Source organism: Colius striatus, chromosome 18 (assembly GCF_028858725.1).
Source record: "Colius striatus isolate bColStr4 chromosome 18, bColStr4.1.hap1, whole genome shotgun sequence".
Lineage (NCBI taxonomy): Eukaryota > Metazoa > Chordata > Aves > Coliiformes > Coliidae > Colius > Colius striatus.
The window spans coordinates 4,788,520-4,809,252 of record NC_084776.1 but is presented as its reverse complement, the minus strand read 5'-3'; the positions used below and the strand labels follow the sequence as shown (position 1 = coordinate 4,809,252).

General features: G+C 38.0%; 1 protein-coding gene across 1 annotated transcript in view; it reads left to right on the top strand.

Moving 5' to 3' along the window:
• ANKFN1 (ankyrin repeat and fibronectin type III domain containing 1) overlaps positions 1-20,733 on the top strand; it is a 53,610-nt gene that overhangs the window by 11,719 nt on the left and 21,158 nt on the right. Inside the window, exons 5-8 of the mRNA XM_010206971.2 lie at positions 11,587-11,684; positions 12,156-12,246; positions 14,437-14,544; positions 20,624-20,723. Of these exons, the coding sequence (XP_010205273.2) occupies positions 11,587-11,684; positions 12,156-12,246; positions 14,437-14,544; positions 20,624-20,723 (397 nt within the window). The remainder of the gene's footprint in view (positions 1-11,586; positions 11,685-12,155; positions 12,247-14,436; positions 14,545-20,623; positions 20,724-20,733) is intronic.

Below are 20,733 nucleotides of genomic sequence, written 5' to 3'. Positions count from 1 at the left end.
AGAACCATAATGGCTGTGTTGTGAGGCAATCTATTTCACATTTCCACATGTGGATGTCACAGGGCTTGCTTCAACAGCAGGAGTTCAGAAAGCCTCACCCATCAAGAGCCCAACAACCCATGGAGCTCTTCTGAAGATGGGGCATGCTGGTGCACAGGCTCCAAATGGCATCAAGCACAAGCACCAAAAAGATTGCATGAGTTTATTTTGGGAAAGATGAAAGTCTTTCTTTCCTCCCCCTACTTTTGGTCAGAGATTCCTGTCATCACTGCCTGTGCACATCAGAAAGTAATTTTACAATGCAAGAAAAAAACCCAACCTCCCAGATATCACTAAAGCCATCAAAACTGTTCCATTCCTGATCGCCTTGGTAGAAAGATAAAACTGCATTACACTTGATCAGCTGTGCAGTGCCTTAGGAAGTGTGATTTTCAAACACATCAAAGCCCTTTAAAAGCCTAAATCCAATTTTCAGCAATGGGTTGGGTTGCCAGGAAACTCAATTTCATTTAAGGGCTTCCTACAGCCTGATTTACTTGCTAAAATGATATTTGGGCTCGTAAAACACTTAAGTTCTCTTGATAATATCATCCTGCTCTTTGTAATATATGTATTTTAAACAACCTTGAAAACACTCTAATTATAATTGCTGATATTTTCATAGAAAAGCAAATTCCTCAATAGAATTTCTTTTTAATGATTTCCTGAAAGCTGTAGTATTTTTCTCTTGTGTATCCATTGAGTTGAGTTTGTTTAGCACCATGTCAGTTCTGCCCTCATATTGGTAAGCACAACATTCAGAGACATGTATTCCAACCTGATATAACTTTCTGATCAAACTAGGTAGCATTGCTGTCATATTTTGGATTTCCCTCACTGGTGATCATTTTATGCTTTATCAAGTTGACAATTAGTTTTGTCAGACTGTTCTTTTTAAGTCCTTTATCCCAGGAGACTTGCATATTTATGGTTAGATAAAAAGAAAGATCATTAATAGCTCCTTTTGGTGACTTTCAGGAATTAATTAAGGACTGGTTGTAGAATTGTTTATTAGATTATGGAGTGAGATTCTTTGTGCTAGTTTGGGGGGTCATAAAATGAACCTTTCAAATGATCACTTGCAAGAATGATTAGAACCAGCTAGCAATTACTAGTCCTGAAAGGAGTGCTTGATAACATTGTGTGAGGATCTTTTATTTAGATATATAAACCTCTCCAGAAGACCATCCAAGCATTTTGCTCATTCAGTGACAAAACTAAGCTGTTAGTTTGCTGGAGGTTTTTCCCCTCAATATTTTAGCTTTTCCTAAGCAAACTGAAATTCAGGAGCATTTGCAGCAGTGTTTAGGGAATATCTGCTCATTAACAGAAGCAATCATGTTCTTTTCTCTGGACCTGAATTATAGGGGATAAAAACTTATAGCACTTCTGTTCAGTGTAGTATAGTTCCCTAAATGCAGTGAGAAACTGCCAATTCCTTTTTTTCCCGTGTCATCCTTTTCCTAACATATTTTTTTCCAAAGCTTTATTTGCCCAAATGTCATTTAGAAACTGGACTTGGAACACTGTCTAATGGTCTGCTATTTTCCTGTGTATGATCTTTTCTCTTGTTAGCTGTATAACTTACAAATAATAATACAGGAGAATAATAGTTTGCACTCGCTCCCTAACCACCAAAACCATCTCACTTCATTAGGAGATTTAATTTTAACCACACACGGTGAATGGGTATTGACTTTGGTGTCCCAGCTGGATGGCAGCTCAGTGACTGCATTCTGTTGAGCCATTGCTTTAAGGAGCCAGAGTATTCTTTACTTCCTCTCTGGATTGTTGTTTAATGTTGCAGGCACCATCCTAATGGCTCCCTTCAGTTTCCCTCCAGAGAAGGCTACAGTGTGGTGGCGGCTGACGTGAAATGATTCCTATATATATTGTAACTCAGTAAAGTGTTTTGAGGCTGGAAGCAGACAGGCATGACATAAATCAATAATAATAGTAATAATCTGCTCCACGCTAAAGAAAGATTCAAAACCAGAGATACTTCACCCCAGCTGGTTTTAGGAAGGATGTGAAGCATCTCTATAATATTGAAAAGAAAAACACTTGCCCTTGGCTAATCATGCCCTAAAGCCAAACTTCACATCCCACCATGGAAGTACTTAAGACTTGCTTTAGTTTTACATCTTGGAAAAACACCATCAAAATGTTCCACACTAATATACAAAATAACTTGCCACAGTTTCAAGTTTGGGTGAACCTTCTCTGCAAGCAGTCACATTGTTACTACACGAGGCATTTTTATCCTAGAGCTGAACTACTGTAACTATCTTGATGCAAAAAAAGTCCCAGCAGCAACATAGTGGAGATAGGCACCACTTGATTCCTAGGAGCACTCCCAATAGAGCCACACAATGAGTGCTTGCAGGGCTGTTAAGACCTGTTGTCTTTCACTAATTAGCCTTTCTAGGGTTCACAGTTCCATGTGACACATACACATAAAGTCTTTTTAAAGAACAAAAGTATTAGTAATGGTAAGTAATTTTATTGCACTTACTTTCTGTGCATTTTAAGCCTGATTTTTATTTTGCTTTTGTGGTGAATACAGGTAAACCTCCTCCTCTTGGTGAATATCACATTACTGTGATCCCCAGGTATGGAATAAGGAAGACAAATTGACATGAGGCTGCTCATTAGCTACCAGAAAGGAGCACTATGCAATAGAAAATCTCCATTTATAGTTTATGTACAATTTTTAAACAAACTTCTATATTCCCTTTTGGAGCAATAATGTAAAAGCTTATATAACCAAAGTTGAGCAAATCTATTGAAGAGCCTGGAAGTATTTATGTTTGAAGAGAGAAAAAAATCTGAGCCATGTTTGATGTAGCAAACAGCCAGTGTTCTCTCTGTTTGGATGCAGCTGGGGACTTGGATGCCAAATTATTTTCCAGATAGCAATGCTAAGCTGTCTAGGCCACTTTAGCCCTTGTTACCTTTTTGTGTAGCTATTTTAGCAGAATATTTCATCTTTGCCAGGACTGCCCAGCTGCCTTCTAGGATTTTTGTGGATGGAGAGAAGAGTTTTTCTCCATCAGTACAGCTCTCAAGAAATAAGTATAGCTTAGATGAGGAAAGATGGAATTTTGCCTTGCTTACATTTTGACAAAAAGTTGTTCCCCTGCTCCCTTCTTCCAAGGCAATTTGCAAGGCAATGTGTGGTTCATACCAGATTATTTTTTTTTTGCATAAGAACAATTTAAGTTGTCTTTCAATCTCTGTCTCAGCCCTTGCTAAATAAGCAGTAGCCATAGCATGTTACTATCACAAGGCTGCATGAAATGGGTTGATTACAGGCAAGTACCTTTGTCCAGGAGAGGTTGGTGTAGTTTGGTGTTACCATTGAAAGCCTCAACTAAAGGATGAATAGAGGTTCCTTTTCCTTAAGGATCAGCACCTGAGATCATGGGATGAAGAAGCCTGTCTGATTGGTCTTGTATCATATATGTTCTGTATCTTTTTCATAACCAAATAATCTTACAATTTTGTGAGAGCTTCTGCTTGTCTCTGTGAGCACACACAAGAAGCATATACTGTATGTTTTGTAATTATGTATTTGATTTGTCTGTCAACAGTTGACTTGTCATGTTTAATCAAGTTTGGATTTGTTCTGTCACAAGCTTCCTTCAGTGATCCTTCTAGTACTGTTTAGTGGGTTTGACTCCAGACAGCTTTGGCTAATCTAAGAGGTAGAGCTTACACAAAGACCTAAACACATACATATGACATCTCCAGCTTTCTTCCCCACTTCAATGTCACTTAATTCTTAACATAGTAGTGTTAGAGTAGAAAGCAGCAAACTTGTGCTTGCTTTGATTTCTAGAAGAGCCCTGGTTATGGAAGTGAGTGTTCATAGAAGTGAATCTTAGGTATTAAAATGTTAATATATAAAACCTATACATCTTTAGAAAGTAGATGCAATGTCACTGCTTGATTCTGTTCCAGTCTATAGGGGAATTAAGTAGCATTCTGTATTCATCTTGATCTTGAAACCCTTTTCACTTATTATTCAGTTTCTTTGTATATTTTGAAGCTCATTCTTTCTTTCCTCAAAACAGTTCTACTCCATAAAAAGGAAAGAGAATACATTTCTTTGTAAGACATTTGAATTTCTCCTGCTGAATAGGTGTGGTCTGATATTTTTTACAGTAGTTCATTTATGGCATTTTATTAGGTCTCTTGGGCACTTTATTTGCACATTACATTTTGGTAGCTAACAGGACTGTGCAATTTGACTTCTATTTTTATTCCTAGCAAGTACAGAAATGTATAAACTTTAAAACAAACCTTTCTATTTCTAGCTCCTGTCAATGTCTGTAGTAGGTGTTGGACTGAACATAAAATTTAAGAACGTCTATTTTGTAAGTTTGATACACATTTAAAACCACCTTTGAACGTGGATCACATATTAAGTGATGGTGTAATTAACTAATGGATTTGATAGACATCAGTTACTCAATTCAATCCTTCTTTCCTCCTGGTTTATAAGGATTTAGAACAGCAGCTCAAGATGAGTGGCTATGAGAAAACCCAGACATATAGGCTCTGGTTTTGTCTGCTTTTGGAGTCTGAGAAAAAAAGGCAGTTATCATGAGCTGACTTTTAGACACTGCTTTACTTTTTATGCTTGCTTTGACTTACCAAAATTAATAAGTATTTTTAACAATTATTTGCATGTGGCTAAGCATTACAGCTGCCAGCTCATAGATATGGTGTAGAAGCAGCACATTTCTTACCATCAGTAGCAAGACTAGAACTCAAGACCCACAGCTGCTGTCTTGAAGGAGGTTCCTGATTTAGCAGATCTTTTGATTCACTGGAGACTGAAACAAAACCATAATGTCTTCAAAGGGATCACGGGAAAATTTCCCTTCTCACTACTTTGTCTGGAGTCTTATCTGGTTCATCATGGACTTTTCTGGACCATTTACAGGCATAAAGGGCCTAAAACACCATCAGTTCACCTCTCCAACCAAAATCTGACACTGTTCTAGTAATTAGATATGACCCATAGAATTGATAAATGAATGTAAATTTGGAATCAGGCTCTTGGATCTGCTTCAAGCTCTTATTTCATGTACTGAGCATAAATTGCAGGGTTTACTGTTTTATTGCATAAGTGCCCAATTAATTAATGCATGACCACCCAATCAGTTCATGCATGAGCACCCATTTAATTTACTAATGAACACTCATCTGGTTTACACGAGTGCCCTGTTAATTCCTCTATGAGCACCCACTTAGCTCACACCTGAGTACTGTGTTGGGTACATATGGCAGGTTTCAGTAGCCACAGACCACAGGAATGAGAGTGGGCCAGGAGATGCTGGGTGCTAGCTACTTCTGATCCAGATAGCTCTAAATGAGATGGAAAAACCCATCACTGAACATAACTCCGTAGTGGAGACAAGGGATGTTAACAGTAGGAAAGGGAGAGGTGTTTGGCTTGAATCTGGGATAGGTGGTAGAAAGAGTTCAATGTTTATTTGTTTATGGTTTTTTTCTTCTCACTTTAAGAGATTAGAAGTTTGTGTTAATTGGCAATAAATTAAATGAAGTAAAAATTCCCCAAGTCAAGACTGTTTTACCTGCAACACTAGGGAAAGGTGAAATCCCTTTAAGTTACTGTAAGAATTACTTTATAAAGAAATAAAAGCCTTAAATACAATTAATTGCCATCTATGCAGCTGTCTTTAAAAAACTATGTTACAGGAGAACCAGAGGAAAAGCAGTGGAATCCCATTAAACAGATTACTTGAATTAGCTTTTGTATATTTACTTACTTTGTTAACAGTGCTGGGCAGTGTTCTGGTTTGTCCCGTAGATTGTGATAGATTACTTTTTTGTTTGCATTTTTCTGACTGCTCATTATTTATTAGATTTTAATGGATTATGTTTGGGGAAGAAGCTGAGCCTAACCCATGCATGCTTCATATAAAAGAGTAGTCCTTATGCTCACAAGCTTCCCCACCAGCTCTGGTTACACAGATGACATGAGTAAAACGTACCCACTGGGAGCGGAAACTTGCAGAATCAGAGCCAAGCCTGTTATACCTTTCTAGGATGTGAAGCCTTTGCATAAGAACCTCATTTATTCTCCAGTCCCTTTTCACAGCTCTAACACGTATTTTCTCCCACTTTTCTTTCCACAGCCAGTGGGACATGTTTGTCATTGCATGACTGAGACACAAATATTGGCTGGTGTTATAATCCATTGTAGCGTTTTAACCACTGGCCCACATTGGCAGGGAACATGCACCCACATGGCACATTTTCTTGGTTGTTTATAAAATGTTAGAAAGAACTGTCATCTTCACTAACAGAAAAGAAAAAAGTTCCTTCTTGTACTGGAGTAGCTGACCTTATTACAAACTGATAAAGACTTGCTAGTACTTAGAAAATACTAATTAAATACTTGACAAAAAACAGTCACTTTTTCTTTTTCCTCTTGGTGAGAATTTTATTACAATACAATAAAATAATATCTTTTAAATCATTTCTATGATGTAGGTTTGCTATAGGATAAACTAGTGAAATCATGATCAAGCAATGACATGTCTTTGACAACCAGCCTGCTATCATAATGCTTTCAATAAGCATCAAGATATAAAACACGGTATCCTGGCCTGGGTCAAAGGAACATGCAGAAACAGGATCACAAGAGAGATTATTTAATATCATCAGTTATTACTATCAGGCATAAAAGGTATAAGAGCACACAGCTGTTTGGACAAAAGCTTTGCTGCAAGTAAAGTATATGATTATATAAAATATTCTCTGAAAGAGAATATCATGAAGATTTTTAGCCACAGAAGTTTAAATGAGGATGTGCTCCCTGGGAACAGTCTAGAAATGGTCTTCTTGGGACTATTCTGATTGTTGTTCTGATGAAAGGCCATTAAACCTACCAGAGGCTCTTTCACACTAAAACACAGCAGTGCTTTATTTACTTCAGGTGGACACAGTGGTGTTTGTTTGCATCTTTTTCATTCCTCGTCAGCCTTATTGATGTTCCCACTGACAAAGAGCTGTGAACAAGTTTACAGACAAAAAATAAAAGAAATAACAGATAAGATACAAAATAATGAATGCTAGTATTTAGAGCTTGGGTTTTAACTTAAGTGGTACCTACAAATCCTGGTCCCAGGCCATGACTACACTGTTTTAACTTCTTTGTTTGCACAGCAATATGCCCGAGTACCTTAGGCACTGCAGTAAATCCCAGTTAGAGTACCTAAATGAACAAAGAAAGGAAAAGTTCACCTGTCCCTTTGGTAAATGTAATGACTCATATAACATTGTCCCTTCTACACTCTTGTTGAGAAGAATGCAGACAATTTCAGACATTTTAAGTTAGTGTGCATTTATGGATGGATCAGACCCTTCATGCCAAAAAAACCCCAAATTCATGGAAACAAATACCTCAGTGCCAAATGTTTGTTTTCTCCTAATGAAAGCACTATGTTGGGATCTCTGTCAGTACTCCCTACAGCTGGTATGATTTGTCTTTCTCCTATCATTCTTCAAACATGACAGAGGCATGAACAGAGCCTGAACCCAAATCTTCAAAGATTGAGTTCCTTTCTGAATTCAGGATGAACAAGCAGCTAGGAGAAGCTGACCAAATACTGCAGCGTTCCTCGTCTGAGGTGATGATGCTGTCTACACCAGCAAGCTGATTCTTGCTTTTCTCTAGTGTTCAATTCTCTTCACTTGTATTATACTTCTATTTGGTTAGATAATTCATCCTGATTTTGTTCAGACAAGTGGCAATGTTCAATAGCCTTAAATCAAGCTGTTCAGACATTTTGAGTGTAAATAATTCAAATTAATTTGTAAAGATCAGCAAGCCAAAAAAGATGCTGTGGTTTCTGGTATAGTGCTCTCTTCCAGTTTTACATTTCGAAATAAGCTATTGAACAATGCAATTATTTGTTTGGAGGCCCTTGGAAACACAAGATAAGATCAGAGTATCCTTCAGTCTGGACAATGCATGTGAGAAGGAAGGGAAGGAGAGAGAATCTTTGCTGCTTAAGTCTGGGTTAAAAGCCATAGTGGCAAAATGCTCTGCCCAAAGTCACACAGTGAGTCAGTAGCAAATACAAGAATAAAACCCAGAATCCCACCTCAGTACACTACTCTATAGACCACATCAACTTAGGAACAGAACTCAAGTTCCTTGGTCTAATTAACCTACTCAGTAATTCAGTCAGTAATTTAAGTGCAAGCAAAAACAACAAAAGAAGTGAAAAAATCTACTGTGGCTCTGACTATTGAACCAGGAGAAGAGGCTTCCTTAATGAATCTACAATGGAGTCAGGAGATGTCTTGTGCCTTGATATTGTCTCTTGGCTGTCTGTCAGTCTCTCTGATAAACCATTTAAGGCGTGCTTGGTGTAACAGAAAGAGAGTGGAAAAGAAACAGGTGAAAATAAACTTCTCCCTTTATTTTAGAGTGCATGAATTGAGCATTAAAAAAAACCCAACTTGGCCACGAGTAAGTTACATAACTTAAGCCAATCTAAAATTATGTGCCAGCAATTTACATGAGTTTTATGTAACTGTTTATACTGCTGTTTATTTAAAAATTACTACTTATCTTGGCGACCGCAGCAACACATCGTGCATTTGCTAGCTCTGGAATACAGGGAACCTTCATTAAAACACATAGTCACCAATATATTAAACACACAAAAACCCCCTGCTCTGACATAACGTGAAGTGTCAGATGGAAAGCCGCAACAGCAAAGACATTCAGCGTTCATGACAAAGCAGCCCTTTGGGGTGTTCAGAACAGGACTGGAACATGCTCCATCCTTAATTCACCCAACAGCTTTCAGGTCCTTTACGGCACAGTTGGTACAGTCTACAAGACCAGCTCTTGTTCCTGAGCTCTTATAAAGGACCCTCTTCATCTTCAGGTTTTTATACTTGAGCATTTTTATACCCAGCATTTAAAGTGCTGAGGTTAGCTGGCCTTTTGTTCTTTCTACAGTCCCAAGTACTTTAGAGTTACACAAATGGTCTCCCCAGCACTCTCTCTCAAAAAACAGACAAAGATTTAGCAAAATCCTTATGATGGATTGCTCACATACAAAGTTACATAATTTTTAGATCCACGCTAATCACAAGCTTTGCATTGCTATATGTACCCCACACAGCCAGAACTTGTGAGCAACACTGACCTAACAAAAGTAATACATATCATAGGAGTTTGTCCCTTGTTGTTTTGGGCCCTGTTGAGTGAACAAGATGTTCTGCCTCCTCTTCTCTTCATTTTCCCATCTGTAAAATAGGAACGCTGACACTCACATCCTTCTAAAAGGTTTATAATCCAATGAATGAGTATAATAGAACATTATGTATTGTTTTCAGATGATCATTATGGTAGAAAGCTGAAATTTGGCAATGTATAACAGAAGATATACATTTAAGTGATAAATTACTGAAGTTGATTTGCATTTTTTTAACACTACATCATATTTTCCTCTTCTCTCTTGAATCAGTAAAATCATGGGGGAAAAAAAGTTTGTTAAAATCAAAAGTAAGCAAAAAAAGAGCAAAGTTTGTTATAAGGGGGTTTTATAGCAGATATTGTGAGTCAGAGAATGGCATTCTGTCAGAAAAAAATGCTCCAATGGATTCTGTTGATAAATTTTCAGTAAATGAGAGGAAAAAGAGGCACTATTCCAACCAAAAATGTTTATTTTTCAGTTATGGAATTTTTTATTGAAACTGGGGGACAGTTTTTTTCCAAATGTGAAGTTTTGAAAGGTATATATTTGAAAATTGAATTTTGAGTAACATGTTAGGTAAATGTCCCATAAAAGGAAAGACTGCAAGCCTGTTGATAACATGTTCAGTAGTTCAAACGGGGTTTCCCCATGTTATCCTTCTGGAAAACAGACAACATATCCAAGTCTGAAGCATGTATACAATGGCCTTCAGTCATTTAATATAATGGAGTTATAAACCCTGACAATCATGGTTTACAATAAAAACTCTGACAGGCCATCAAGTTCAATGGTATATGTAAGTGTTCCTATAATTATGTTGTCAACCATACAGTCTTTCCATTTTCATACTAATGTATAGAGATAGCTTCTACTAAAGGTGGCAGTAATTAGGTATTTAAAACCCAAGGAAAACGAGGGAAATATACACTGAAAAAGTTCAAAGAAAATAGACAAAGCCAACATCCTTTTCACTGCAGCAAATTCAAAGCTGTTGTAGAACATGCTGTGCATTCACAAACTGCAGTCACAGAAAAAGGAGCAATTAGGAGAGAAAGGAAAAATAAGTTGTGCTATTGATACTTGGCCATTTTAGAAAAATGTGTTGGCAGTTAAATGTTTTATATGCTGTGCAAAAAAATTCTATGAAGCCTTTTTCTTTTAACATGAAAATACCAGTATGACACAGCTAGAAGATGAAAATTCCACATGCTGAAATTAAAATACCCCTACACTCTGATCTATGAAAATTATTGACTCCAGTACTAATAAATACACAACTAAAATATCTATAAACTCTTTTGTGAATCTTATAGGGGAAGCTTTGGGCTGAATTCTCTGCTTTGGTGTAAATCCAGAAAATTATTGGGATTTTCCTATCAGTAAAATAATTTCAGCTATTGATCTCACTGTGTTTTCCTGGAAGTTTGAGAAGGTACAACTCTGGGATTAACCTTAGCTCTAAGCATGGTTCTTGTCACTAATAAAGTATCATTTAGGAAAAAGAGCCTGTTTTCCTACCTGCAGCCATCAGTTCCCACTTGCATTTTTTTTTAACAATCCAGTAGTTTTTCATGGTCTCTCTGTTACTATTTTACTTGCAGGAAGCCAACTATACAAGCTAATTGGAGGACTTAGATGATGGTCTCATCATAATTCAGGCTGGAGGATGGTTTGGGATGTGTCAGCCCAGAGCCACTTAGTTCATTTCAAAAGTGGATACAACTCAATAGTTTCTTGTGGAGCTCTGTAATTTCAGTGACCACGACAGCATTAGGCTTAGACAAGAGAGCCAGAATCCCACTGAAACCAAAAAGGTTGTTTCTATACAAATGAGCCAAGGCTGGATGATGAGAGTGTTGTGGACCTGTGAAGTCAAAAGGACTCTCTGCCCATGCCTACCTATGCAGATCCAACTGCAAAAAGAGCATTTTGTTGGTCTGGATGCATAAACCGTCAAATGGTATTAGTAGGTTCAAATCCTCTACCAACTCCTTTCCACTACTCCTCTTTCTTTAAAAGGCAGATGTCAACAATGTAATTTGTGTTGCTGTGTATTTTTAAGCACTCTTTTCTCAAAAGCTTTTGAGCAATACTTTGCTTTTCTCTCTCATTCACAGAGATATGATTTAATTTAATTATTGTGTGAAGTTTTGCTAAACATTTATTGGTACACATGAATTTTAGTAGCCACATGGAATGGGAAACTGCTGGAGGAAAGTTAACCTGTGAGTGATTTGAGTTCTTTGCTTGTACTGGTATCTGATTTGATTTTCTCCTGCTATTTGTTTCCTAGTGGAATGGAGCTCTTCAGAAGACTTTTCTCCTTTGGTTGGTGAAATAATTATGGATAATCTTCAGTCTTTGAGGTGCACCATCACGGGCCTCAGAACAGTAAGTGTCAAATGACTCATTTAGGTCTTGATGCCCCATACCACCCCAGTGGATCACAGATACTGATCATTTGCATCTACGGCTGTTAATACTAACTGTAGAAGGCCTTTCTTGTAGCAACAAGTTCCAGTCATTAAGCATTATATATATATCTGGTATCCATAATGCAAAAGTCATCAAAGAATAGACACACAGCATGAACTATTTTGTAAATTGCCATGCTCAGGTGAGATCAGAAAAGACTGGAAAGTAAACTGCTGTTTTCTGGGTCACAGGATAATCTTAGTGCTGATCAAAGGCTTGTGAAAGATGTAGTCCTGACTCTGACCACCAATAGCTAAAATAACATAGCCATTGAAAGCTATCTAAGTCTGTCAAAGAAAACATCTCTGGGAGAGACTGCCTTCCAATTATTACAGCCAAGACTTTGAGTCAACTGATAGTTTTGACTCTGTTTGTTTCCATTTGCAGGGCCAGAGGTATTATATCCATGTTTCAGCATACAACATGAGAGGATGGGGACCTCCACGTAAATCTACTCCTGAATATGCTTCTCCTTCAAGTAGGCTGAGTTTCTCGACCCTCCTAGTTGATTAGTGATGTTGCTTTGTAAGAATTTCTCCCTCTTCAAAGAACAGAAAAAAGCACAAATATTCTGGAGTTCATTATTGAATTGTCCTGTCATCCAGCAGTAAAATAAATAATTAAATAGAACAGCTTCTTCCACCCCTCAAAAGTAAACAAAATAATCATATGTATAATTAAACGTCTTCATTTTTATTCTTCTTCAGTCCTTTAATAGAACATTGTCATCTAGTCACTGTCACTTTAACCATGTTGCATCGTCCTCCCTGTCCAGTGTTATTAACCTTCTGAAATCTAACAATATGTGGGAGGATGTAAGGGAAGTTTTCCTGCAGATTTCAAAGGATCAACACAAAAACCATGTAGAGACTTAAGTTCATTTCCCACATGTAGTGTCTCAGTGATTCTGGACTGCCTTCACCACTGGCTTTGAAAACTAGGAGATTTATGCTTGGCAAGAAGGCAGCAACCTGAAATTACACCAGTGTTGCACAACAAAAGACAGCCTTAAGCTGAAACTTAAATGTGAATACATTAAGACGGTTGTCTGTAACGACAGCCAGAACATGCAAGGGAAATGAAAGCTTCAGGGCTGAATCCTGATCCATTCCAATCCCAGAGCATCAGAGGTTAGTGACATCCTTGGAGACATATCTGTGTAGGATGACAGTGAATACTTGCCACCATCCTCCTGTGTGCCCCACATACAGAGCAGCAGCCTGGAAAGTGCTAGCCTGAGTTGTGCAGCTGGTCTGTGAAGTCACAGTAAGTAGTAACATTTCTAGGCTTATTCATTAGCATGTGAGTGATGGACAGTGAGGGAAGCTGTTCTGATTTCCATGTCATTTTTTAAGTAGTCAGTAATCTACAGGATCAAAAACTTTGGAAACCACTGGTATGGAGAAATCTTGAGGTTGTTTGAAACTCTACCAGTTTGATGACACCAAAGCACTCAGATTGGTGAGTTCCAGTTGGTTCCTCCCGGCTGCTCACGGGAGATCTAAGAACTGGCCTTCCCACATAGAGCTATAAATGCAGCTGCCCCTTGATCTCTGCAATAGCACACAAGATACCAACTGTTACAACTGCCCACAGGCTATCAGGATAGCAAATGTCTTCTCTTTCCACCCTTTCATGGGGCTTACTCTAGCTTCTGTACTAAATGGCAGCACATACATATTTATATCCCTGGCATGGTGAGCCCATTGGAAGGAATGCTGGGCTCCAAACTTGCACTAGAAACTAGATCTGTATATTCAGCGAGTGAGGAAATTGTTTGTTTGTGTCTGTGAATATGTACGTGGCCTCTAAGTCAGAAAGATGGAAGCATGTCTCCTTTGTAGACAGGTCCTTTAATGCCTTGATCCATCATTACTTTGAGTCAGGAAACTGGTGCATATTTTATCTCATTATGACAGTATGAAAACAGTCAAGTCTGGAATTGAAAAGCTCTTCTCTTACACAGCTTCATCCTCCTATTTGTGATGAGATTATCTGTGTTTTTAAAATCAAGATTGAGATTGTAGCTAACAGCAAATGAGTGAAAACAAAGGCTTTTGTAGGTTGAAGGTATGTGGGACAGAAACCACAGCATCTTGCCTCATGAGTGCAGTGCTGAGCAGAGCATAGACTTCAGGGCAGGAATTGCCAGCATTTGTTTAGGCCTCTGCTAGGAGCAGATTTTCAGAGCTGATTTTACTCAGAGTATCTTTCTCTGACTCCAAAGCTAGCTCTGGATGCAGGAAATTGTTCATTCTCATCCTTGTAATCAATGTGCTACATAATCATAGGAGAGTCATTGAGCCTCCTGGTGTCTCAGCAAAACACAGAAGGAGCAGTAATGTCACCTTAGAGAGTTATTGGTACAGAAACCATTTATGTACTGGAGAGAAATAGCTATTGTCTAGTCAGTCACTACAGGAGCTTCTAGTAGCTGATTGTGAGCTTTTTGTTAATAACCATTGTGATTAATTACTTAGCTGGCACAAGGCAAAGGAAATTTCTTGTAAAAGTAACAGCAGCAGTCCTAAAAACCACTTGCCACTTTCCCTGCACGCCCAGATGTAAAACTCCTCCACAGCCAAGAAGTAGCAGAGGCAAGAAAATATTTTAAAACCTTCTCCTGCTCTTTTGTATTTCATTTCTGTTTATTTCCTTTGTTCAACAGACTGGAAAGACTGCAGTGGAAGAGAGCCTCGGCACAGGGGACACACTGAGGCCCTGGAACGTCTCCTTCAGCAGGTTCGAGCAGCTCATCAGCATTATAATTGCAGAGGTAAGGATAAATATCTCTGTGGTAGGGCACCGGCTGAAGCCTCTGTGGCGCCTGTAATTTTAGCAGTTTTCTAACTAGGTCATACCTTCTCATTCATCAGGAAAAGAAAGATATTAATATTGGCCCATCTGGAATCACTTTAGCACACTATCTTGCTCTTAACCCTTGAAATTAGTCGGATGAAAACATCTGAAAGCTAGAATGCACACAAGCACAGACACACCCTTCTTCCCTCTGTCCCCTACACACCTATCCATTTGGGTTTTCCTACAAATTAGTTTCACACGGGATTCTACTAAAATGTTTCAAGGATCCCTCTTTTATTTTCTCATATAAGGAAATACTTTAGAGAGTTAAGAACTGGTTTGGATCAAAACAGGGGACTTGGCTGCCTCCAAATGGAAGACACTAAGTACTCTATTGGATGCGATGCCAATCTGTAATGAAAAATACTTGGACAAAGCAGTGTGAAGATAAGGTTGCTACATTTTCAAATAGAATGGATCAAAACTAGGAGAGAGTTCGAATCTCAGCCAGCTCTTTGCTCTTCATTCATGAGAAACAGACTGTGCCTTTAATAGCTCAAGAGCCAAGGCAACAGCTTGGCATTCTTTTTAAAGCATATATAAAAACTCCTGTTCTATATGGGTTGTTGAAAAGTACTATTTGTTTCCTTAAAATAAACTTCTAACTGGAATAATGCTTCATTGCAAAGGGACTTATTTGAAACTGAAAGGTTGAACTAGCATAAAGTTTTCATTTTCCTTCATCTAGCATGACTGTTATATCAAGCTGCATCAGTAGATTTAAAATCATAGTAATACTTAAGGGCTAAAATGGTCTGGCTGAAATGGGAAGATGCAGCCTTTGTTCTTTATGTGCAAATATGTCACTATCACGATGATCCACAGTCTGCCACAACCCATTGTAACCATAGCAACTTAAATTATTCAGCTATGTTGCTTGGAAAGGGAAAGGAGATATTGCAAGAAAATGTTGTTTCTCTAATTAAAATTCATACAAGCATTATCACTTGCAGGTGGTCTTGGTACTGAAAATACAGAGGATGTATTCTGTCTCTTACATAGATTTTTTGTGCTTTTTTCACTGGTACAGTTTTTCCTTTCTGAAGTTAGTGTGCATCTCAGGTCTTTCAAACCACCTTCCTAGTCAACAGAGAATAAGTGATGGAAGATCTGTAAATGTTCTTAAGTTAAATTGTTTTATTGACATAACAGCCCAGAACAGAAGCAGTTATAAACAACATGCAGAAAATCCCTCTTTTTGAGAACCTGACACCATTGCCTGGTTCTTATAAAATTCCACTGCTCCAGAAATTTAGTCTCAAAGCAAAGCACAGACCACTCTGTTGTTCATTTCCTAACTCCTTTTCCTTAAATAATAAATAACAACAGTATAGAAAATCTGTTTAGCTCACAACATCTTCTTGCATGTCTGCAAGGGGATGTGGGAGCTTACATGTGGCAGTACTGCACTATGGAGTCAGCTTCAGCAACACCCTTGCCTCCAACCAAATAAATATCTCATAATTGTTTGTAATGCCAGCATTACACAGTAGTATATTTTGGATAAATCAGGATTCTAACAGAATAGGAGAGCCTTTGGATCTTGCCTTCAATACAGGACTGATGTCAGTCACTTGTGTTCCAGTAATTTGGTAAAAAAGAAAAAAGTAAAAACTGTGACACCACTTTGCAATTTGATTCTGGTATTTAACACACAGTGACATCTGAGGAGTTTGGTCAAGCATCTGAGAAAGCTACTGTACATGACTGAAAAGCCCAAATAATGGCTTTCACTTCATATAATACAGAAGCCTGAGCTAGATTTTTAATTTAAATATATTAGCATGATTTGACCAACATGGACAGGAGTCAGCATGGATATCCTGTTATACATAACCTCAGGACCTGCCCAGGTATTTGTTCATTCTTTATGATGCTTCCCTCTACCACACTCTTCTTTGATTACACTTTAATATCTTAACCTCTGATTTCCTCAGTTTTTAGAGATGTCAATAAATAGATGGACATTTTTGGTAGAGTTTCCCTGAATCTGCTTACAAACAGTGATTTGCTGTGGTTTATAAATGAGAGCAGCATCACTCTCCACATGAATTAAAGCTGAGTGAAGACAGAGATAGGACTCAGACAAGGGCTCCTGACACCTTGGCTTTGCACTACGTGGTTCCTCTGTAGGGCATCACCCTCCTGCTGCTCCAGCTAGCTGAAGGAGAGTGAAGGATGAGCACCAAAGAGGTGGAAAAATTTGGGGGTAGCTGATCTAAAAGGTCTGAAATTGCTTGGACAACACAGGCAAAAGCCTCAGAAAGAGTGGAGCTAGAAGGGCAAGGCTGTGTGCTAGTGCTCCAGCATGACCAGGGAGGCTTAAATTGCCCAGATTCCAGGCAGATCTCTTGTCCAAGTCTGTTCATTCAGGCTTTGTGCTTTGCCTGCCTTTTGCCCTGTGCTTTGCATTGCAGGGGCTGAAGAAAACAAGCTAACAAAAATACCAGGAAGAATACACTGGAATGTACAGTGAGTTTAAGAGCTTTTGGAATTAGATCAGCTGTTGCTTTTGAACCTGCTCTGTGATATGATGAAATCTCCTAGGGAATTACTTAGGAAGCTTTGCTTTCATATGTTTAATCTTCTGGAAAACCCTGATGATTACAAACAACAGTCATCCATTTGTCTTCATAATACCATGCTACAGACTATCATAACTGAGTTACTACAATTGTATGTCCTGGCAACACTTCAAATGTATTTTTAAAGTATTTTTTTTCACTTGTAGATCATTCTTTCTAAAGAATTCTGAGTGGATTAAGTAATTGTGTGATGCTTCATTAAGAAAGGAACCCAACTCTTCAGCAAAATGCTTACCAAATATTTTCTTTCTGAAATCTACTTGTAATGTATTTTCCTAGACAAGTCAGAGGTGAAATTAAATTGTTCTAATTGTAATTTGATTCACAAGCAGAGCATATCATTTTACTGCATTTAACAAAGAGAAGCAGGCTTGAGAACCAAGCCACAGACTGAGGAGTTCAGGTAGGGAATTTAAGAAGTTACAATTTCAGCTGTTGAGCCTGAGTCTGTAATCTAAAACATACCACCCAAGAACATGACTGTCATGACAGCAGCTTCTTCGTGAGACATCCCACCTTGAGGTGAGGTAATACAGAATCTATCATGGTCTCAAGCGATTGAGGTGTCTGGACACTACTGATGCCCTTAACTTCTGCATGGAATTAAGGCTCTGTGCACATTATCCTGGTGTCAGTTCTCTGCACTGCTAAAATATATGCAGCTTTAAACTGAGTTTGAATTAATCTGGAAGTGTCCAGCCTTTTGATGTATTCTCATAAGGTGACACAATTAGTGAAAACTCGAACCACCATTTTATGCCCTTCACCATGATTTCAGTGGGATCTAGCTCATCTTGTGTTAATTTGCCTCTTTACTCAAGGTCACTCTAAATGATATTTAGCTGTTCCACAGGCTGACTGATTTGTAAGACTAAGATCTCAGATAATTTTGCACTGAGGTAATTCCATTTACTTCACATCTGCCCCACTTGAGGAGAGGCACCCGCTTGTCTAGTGATAGGACAAAGAATTCCAGATGATCTTCCTGCTCAGAGAAATTGCACAGCATAACAGACATTCCTCTAGAGCAGAGAACTCAGATGCATACTAGCAGCCTGAATATGCAACTTTGTTTTTACTCTTCCACAACCAACTTGTGTTGCTTTTAAGTATCTGTTGTATTTAAGTAAGCTGCAAAGAAACATTCATATAAAAGATAAAAGAAGATAAAAACTGCTAATGTTGTAAACACACCTTTGTAATTAATTGCCTATTTCAATCCAAGTTCTGATGTAAATGTAGTAATCACTGGAAATTCTCTAATCTCAGCCACTATTTGTTTGCTCCTGAGCTTCTATTAAAGGAGCTCACAACTCTATTGCTCTATCATTTGTTAATATAAACTTTGTTCTCACTGGTGCTTTTCTATAAAGGTTATGCTGTGTTATTTATTACTTAATTAAATTACAAATTTCCATTTCCTGCGGATCCAAATTACCCTCTGATCTCAGCTCCATGGGGTTCTTTTGGTTTGTAGACACACTATACTGTAAAACAAAATCAAATAGATATATAGGAGAGTTCAGTCTCCATCTAGTTTTATATTATTCCTTTTGGTGTTGGCTTCTGTAAAGCTGTGGACTAAACCCAAACCACTGAATAACCCGATAACATAGATTCCACTTGTAATGTGCCTTCTTGTTTCAATGCTGCAATCTCTGGGTGTTTTTTACAGTTATGTTTCTTTGCCTTCAGCAATTTCCTCCTCTATTCCCTTCATCCTTAACGCAGAAGAAAATAAAAAATGCATAATTAAAATGAAATTTATAACCCTAAATTGGTCTTAACCTTGGAAGGAGGAAACAGTAAGACAAGAGTCTTCCTGAGCATTTGGTTTACATTACTGTGATCTACCAAAAAAAATCACAGTGAAATAAAAAATATCTGAGGAAACCTGGATAGAAAAACTAATGCTTGTTTTTTTTAAAGGAAAAGAAAGCAAAGATCAATTGCATCCAAGGAGCAGCCATGGATTTGGATGAGTGTCTTTAAACTAAATTGAATAGCACCTTAGAGAATATGCCATGGAGAACAAGTTTGCACTGGAAAGACAAAGGATTTGATGATCTAATAAGTCTCATACATCTGAATTGTATGATTTCACCCCCAATAGAACCTTGTTCTCTTTGTACTCACTGTTCAGCAAGTGGTAATTATTGCTAACAACGTGTCTTCTTTCTGTGGTTTTCGATGTGCAAATTATGGTGCAAATTTATTTGTCATTTAAAAATATGTTGAGCAGTTCCACAGATGGGGTTCTGACAAGAGCAAATTTAGATGTTCCTTAAATGTTCAAACTTAGAACTCACTAGGGAGACACAGAGAGACACCTCCTATTCTGCCTTGGAGGCAAGTGGGAAATATGTCACTCTGAAAACACCTAAGCAGACTGACAAGCAGCTTTCAGCAAACAGTTCTTCATGAGTCATATTTTTTCCCCACTGGAGGAGGGTGTCCCTCAAGATGTTTCACACTTCAGTCTGGATGGGTATTCATGCTTCATCCAAATATTCAGATCCTGGAAAACTCAGACATAGTTTCACAGTTACATTTTTTTGCTGTTTGTCTTTCTCTTCAGCTCACAGTAAATATCTCAAGAACTATTTCTTTTTTAAAATCAAACGTTTCTGCTGCTTCTCTTAAGACAGCATCAAACAGGAGGGACATTGCAAAACACAATGTAAAAACACTCATAACTCAAACAGTTTTAAATACCCTTTCCTTTTAAAGGCTGTATGCAGACAACTGACAATACTCTACACATTATACAACCCTACATGTCCCTGACTGCCATCTATTGGCATATCATCTCAAATCTGCTCACAGGTATACGTGTGGGCACAGCTGTGTCACAAAGCTTGAGAGTTCCAGTTCCCACTGGCAGATTTTTCTTTGGCTTAATGTGATACAGGAAAGATGAAGGTCAGTCTTGTTTCCTTATCACTTTTATTTAGGTTAGGCTGGTGATGCTGAGATGTTAGTGATTATTCGCTGTTATTCAGTTCTTAGAGGTTTAAGCTAAATATAGACAGAAATTGAGCAACTGCAATACCTCAACATATTGACTGATGGTCCAGATCTCTTCTTGGATTTTTGAGACCACTTGCAAAATTCATCTCCATTCTGAGGATTAAGTGTATGTAGTACTGGTACAAGCTACTTTGTCCAGAAGCAAAAGATTTTTACCAAGTCTGAGTTTACTGCAAGGAAGGAAATTGTTCACTGTTACACATCACTAAGATAATGAAAATAGAAGCAAAATGCTGTGTTTGAGCATATTTCTAAATGTTGTCTTTTGAAGAGAATGTAAGTGGGCTTGGACTGAAATTTAGTATTAGAGACAAACGTTCCTTATGAGAAAGCAACTGAAATTTAAGTGTCTGGTTTGCTTTTCATTTTCCATTTTAGAAAGTTCTAAATTACAGAATGCTGGTCGCAAGCAATCAGTTTCCAGAAGCCTGAAGCACCTTTTCCACTCATCAAACAAGTTTGTAAAGACTCTGAAACGGTTTGTCATT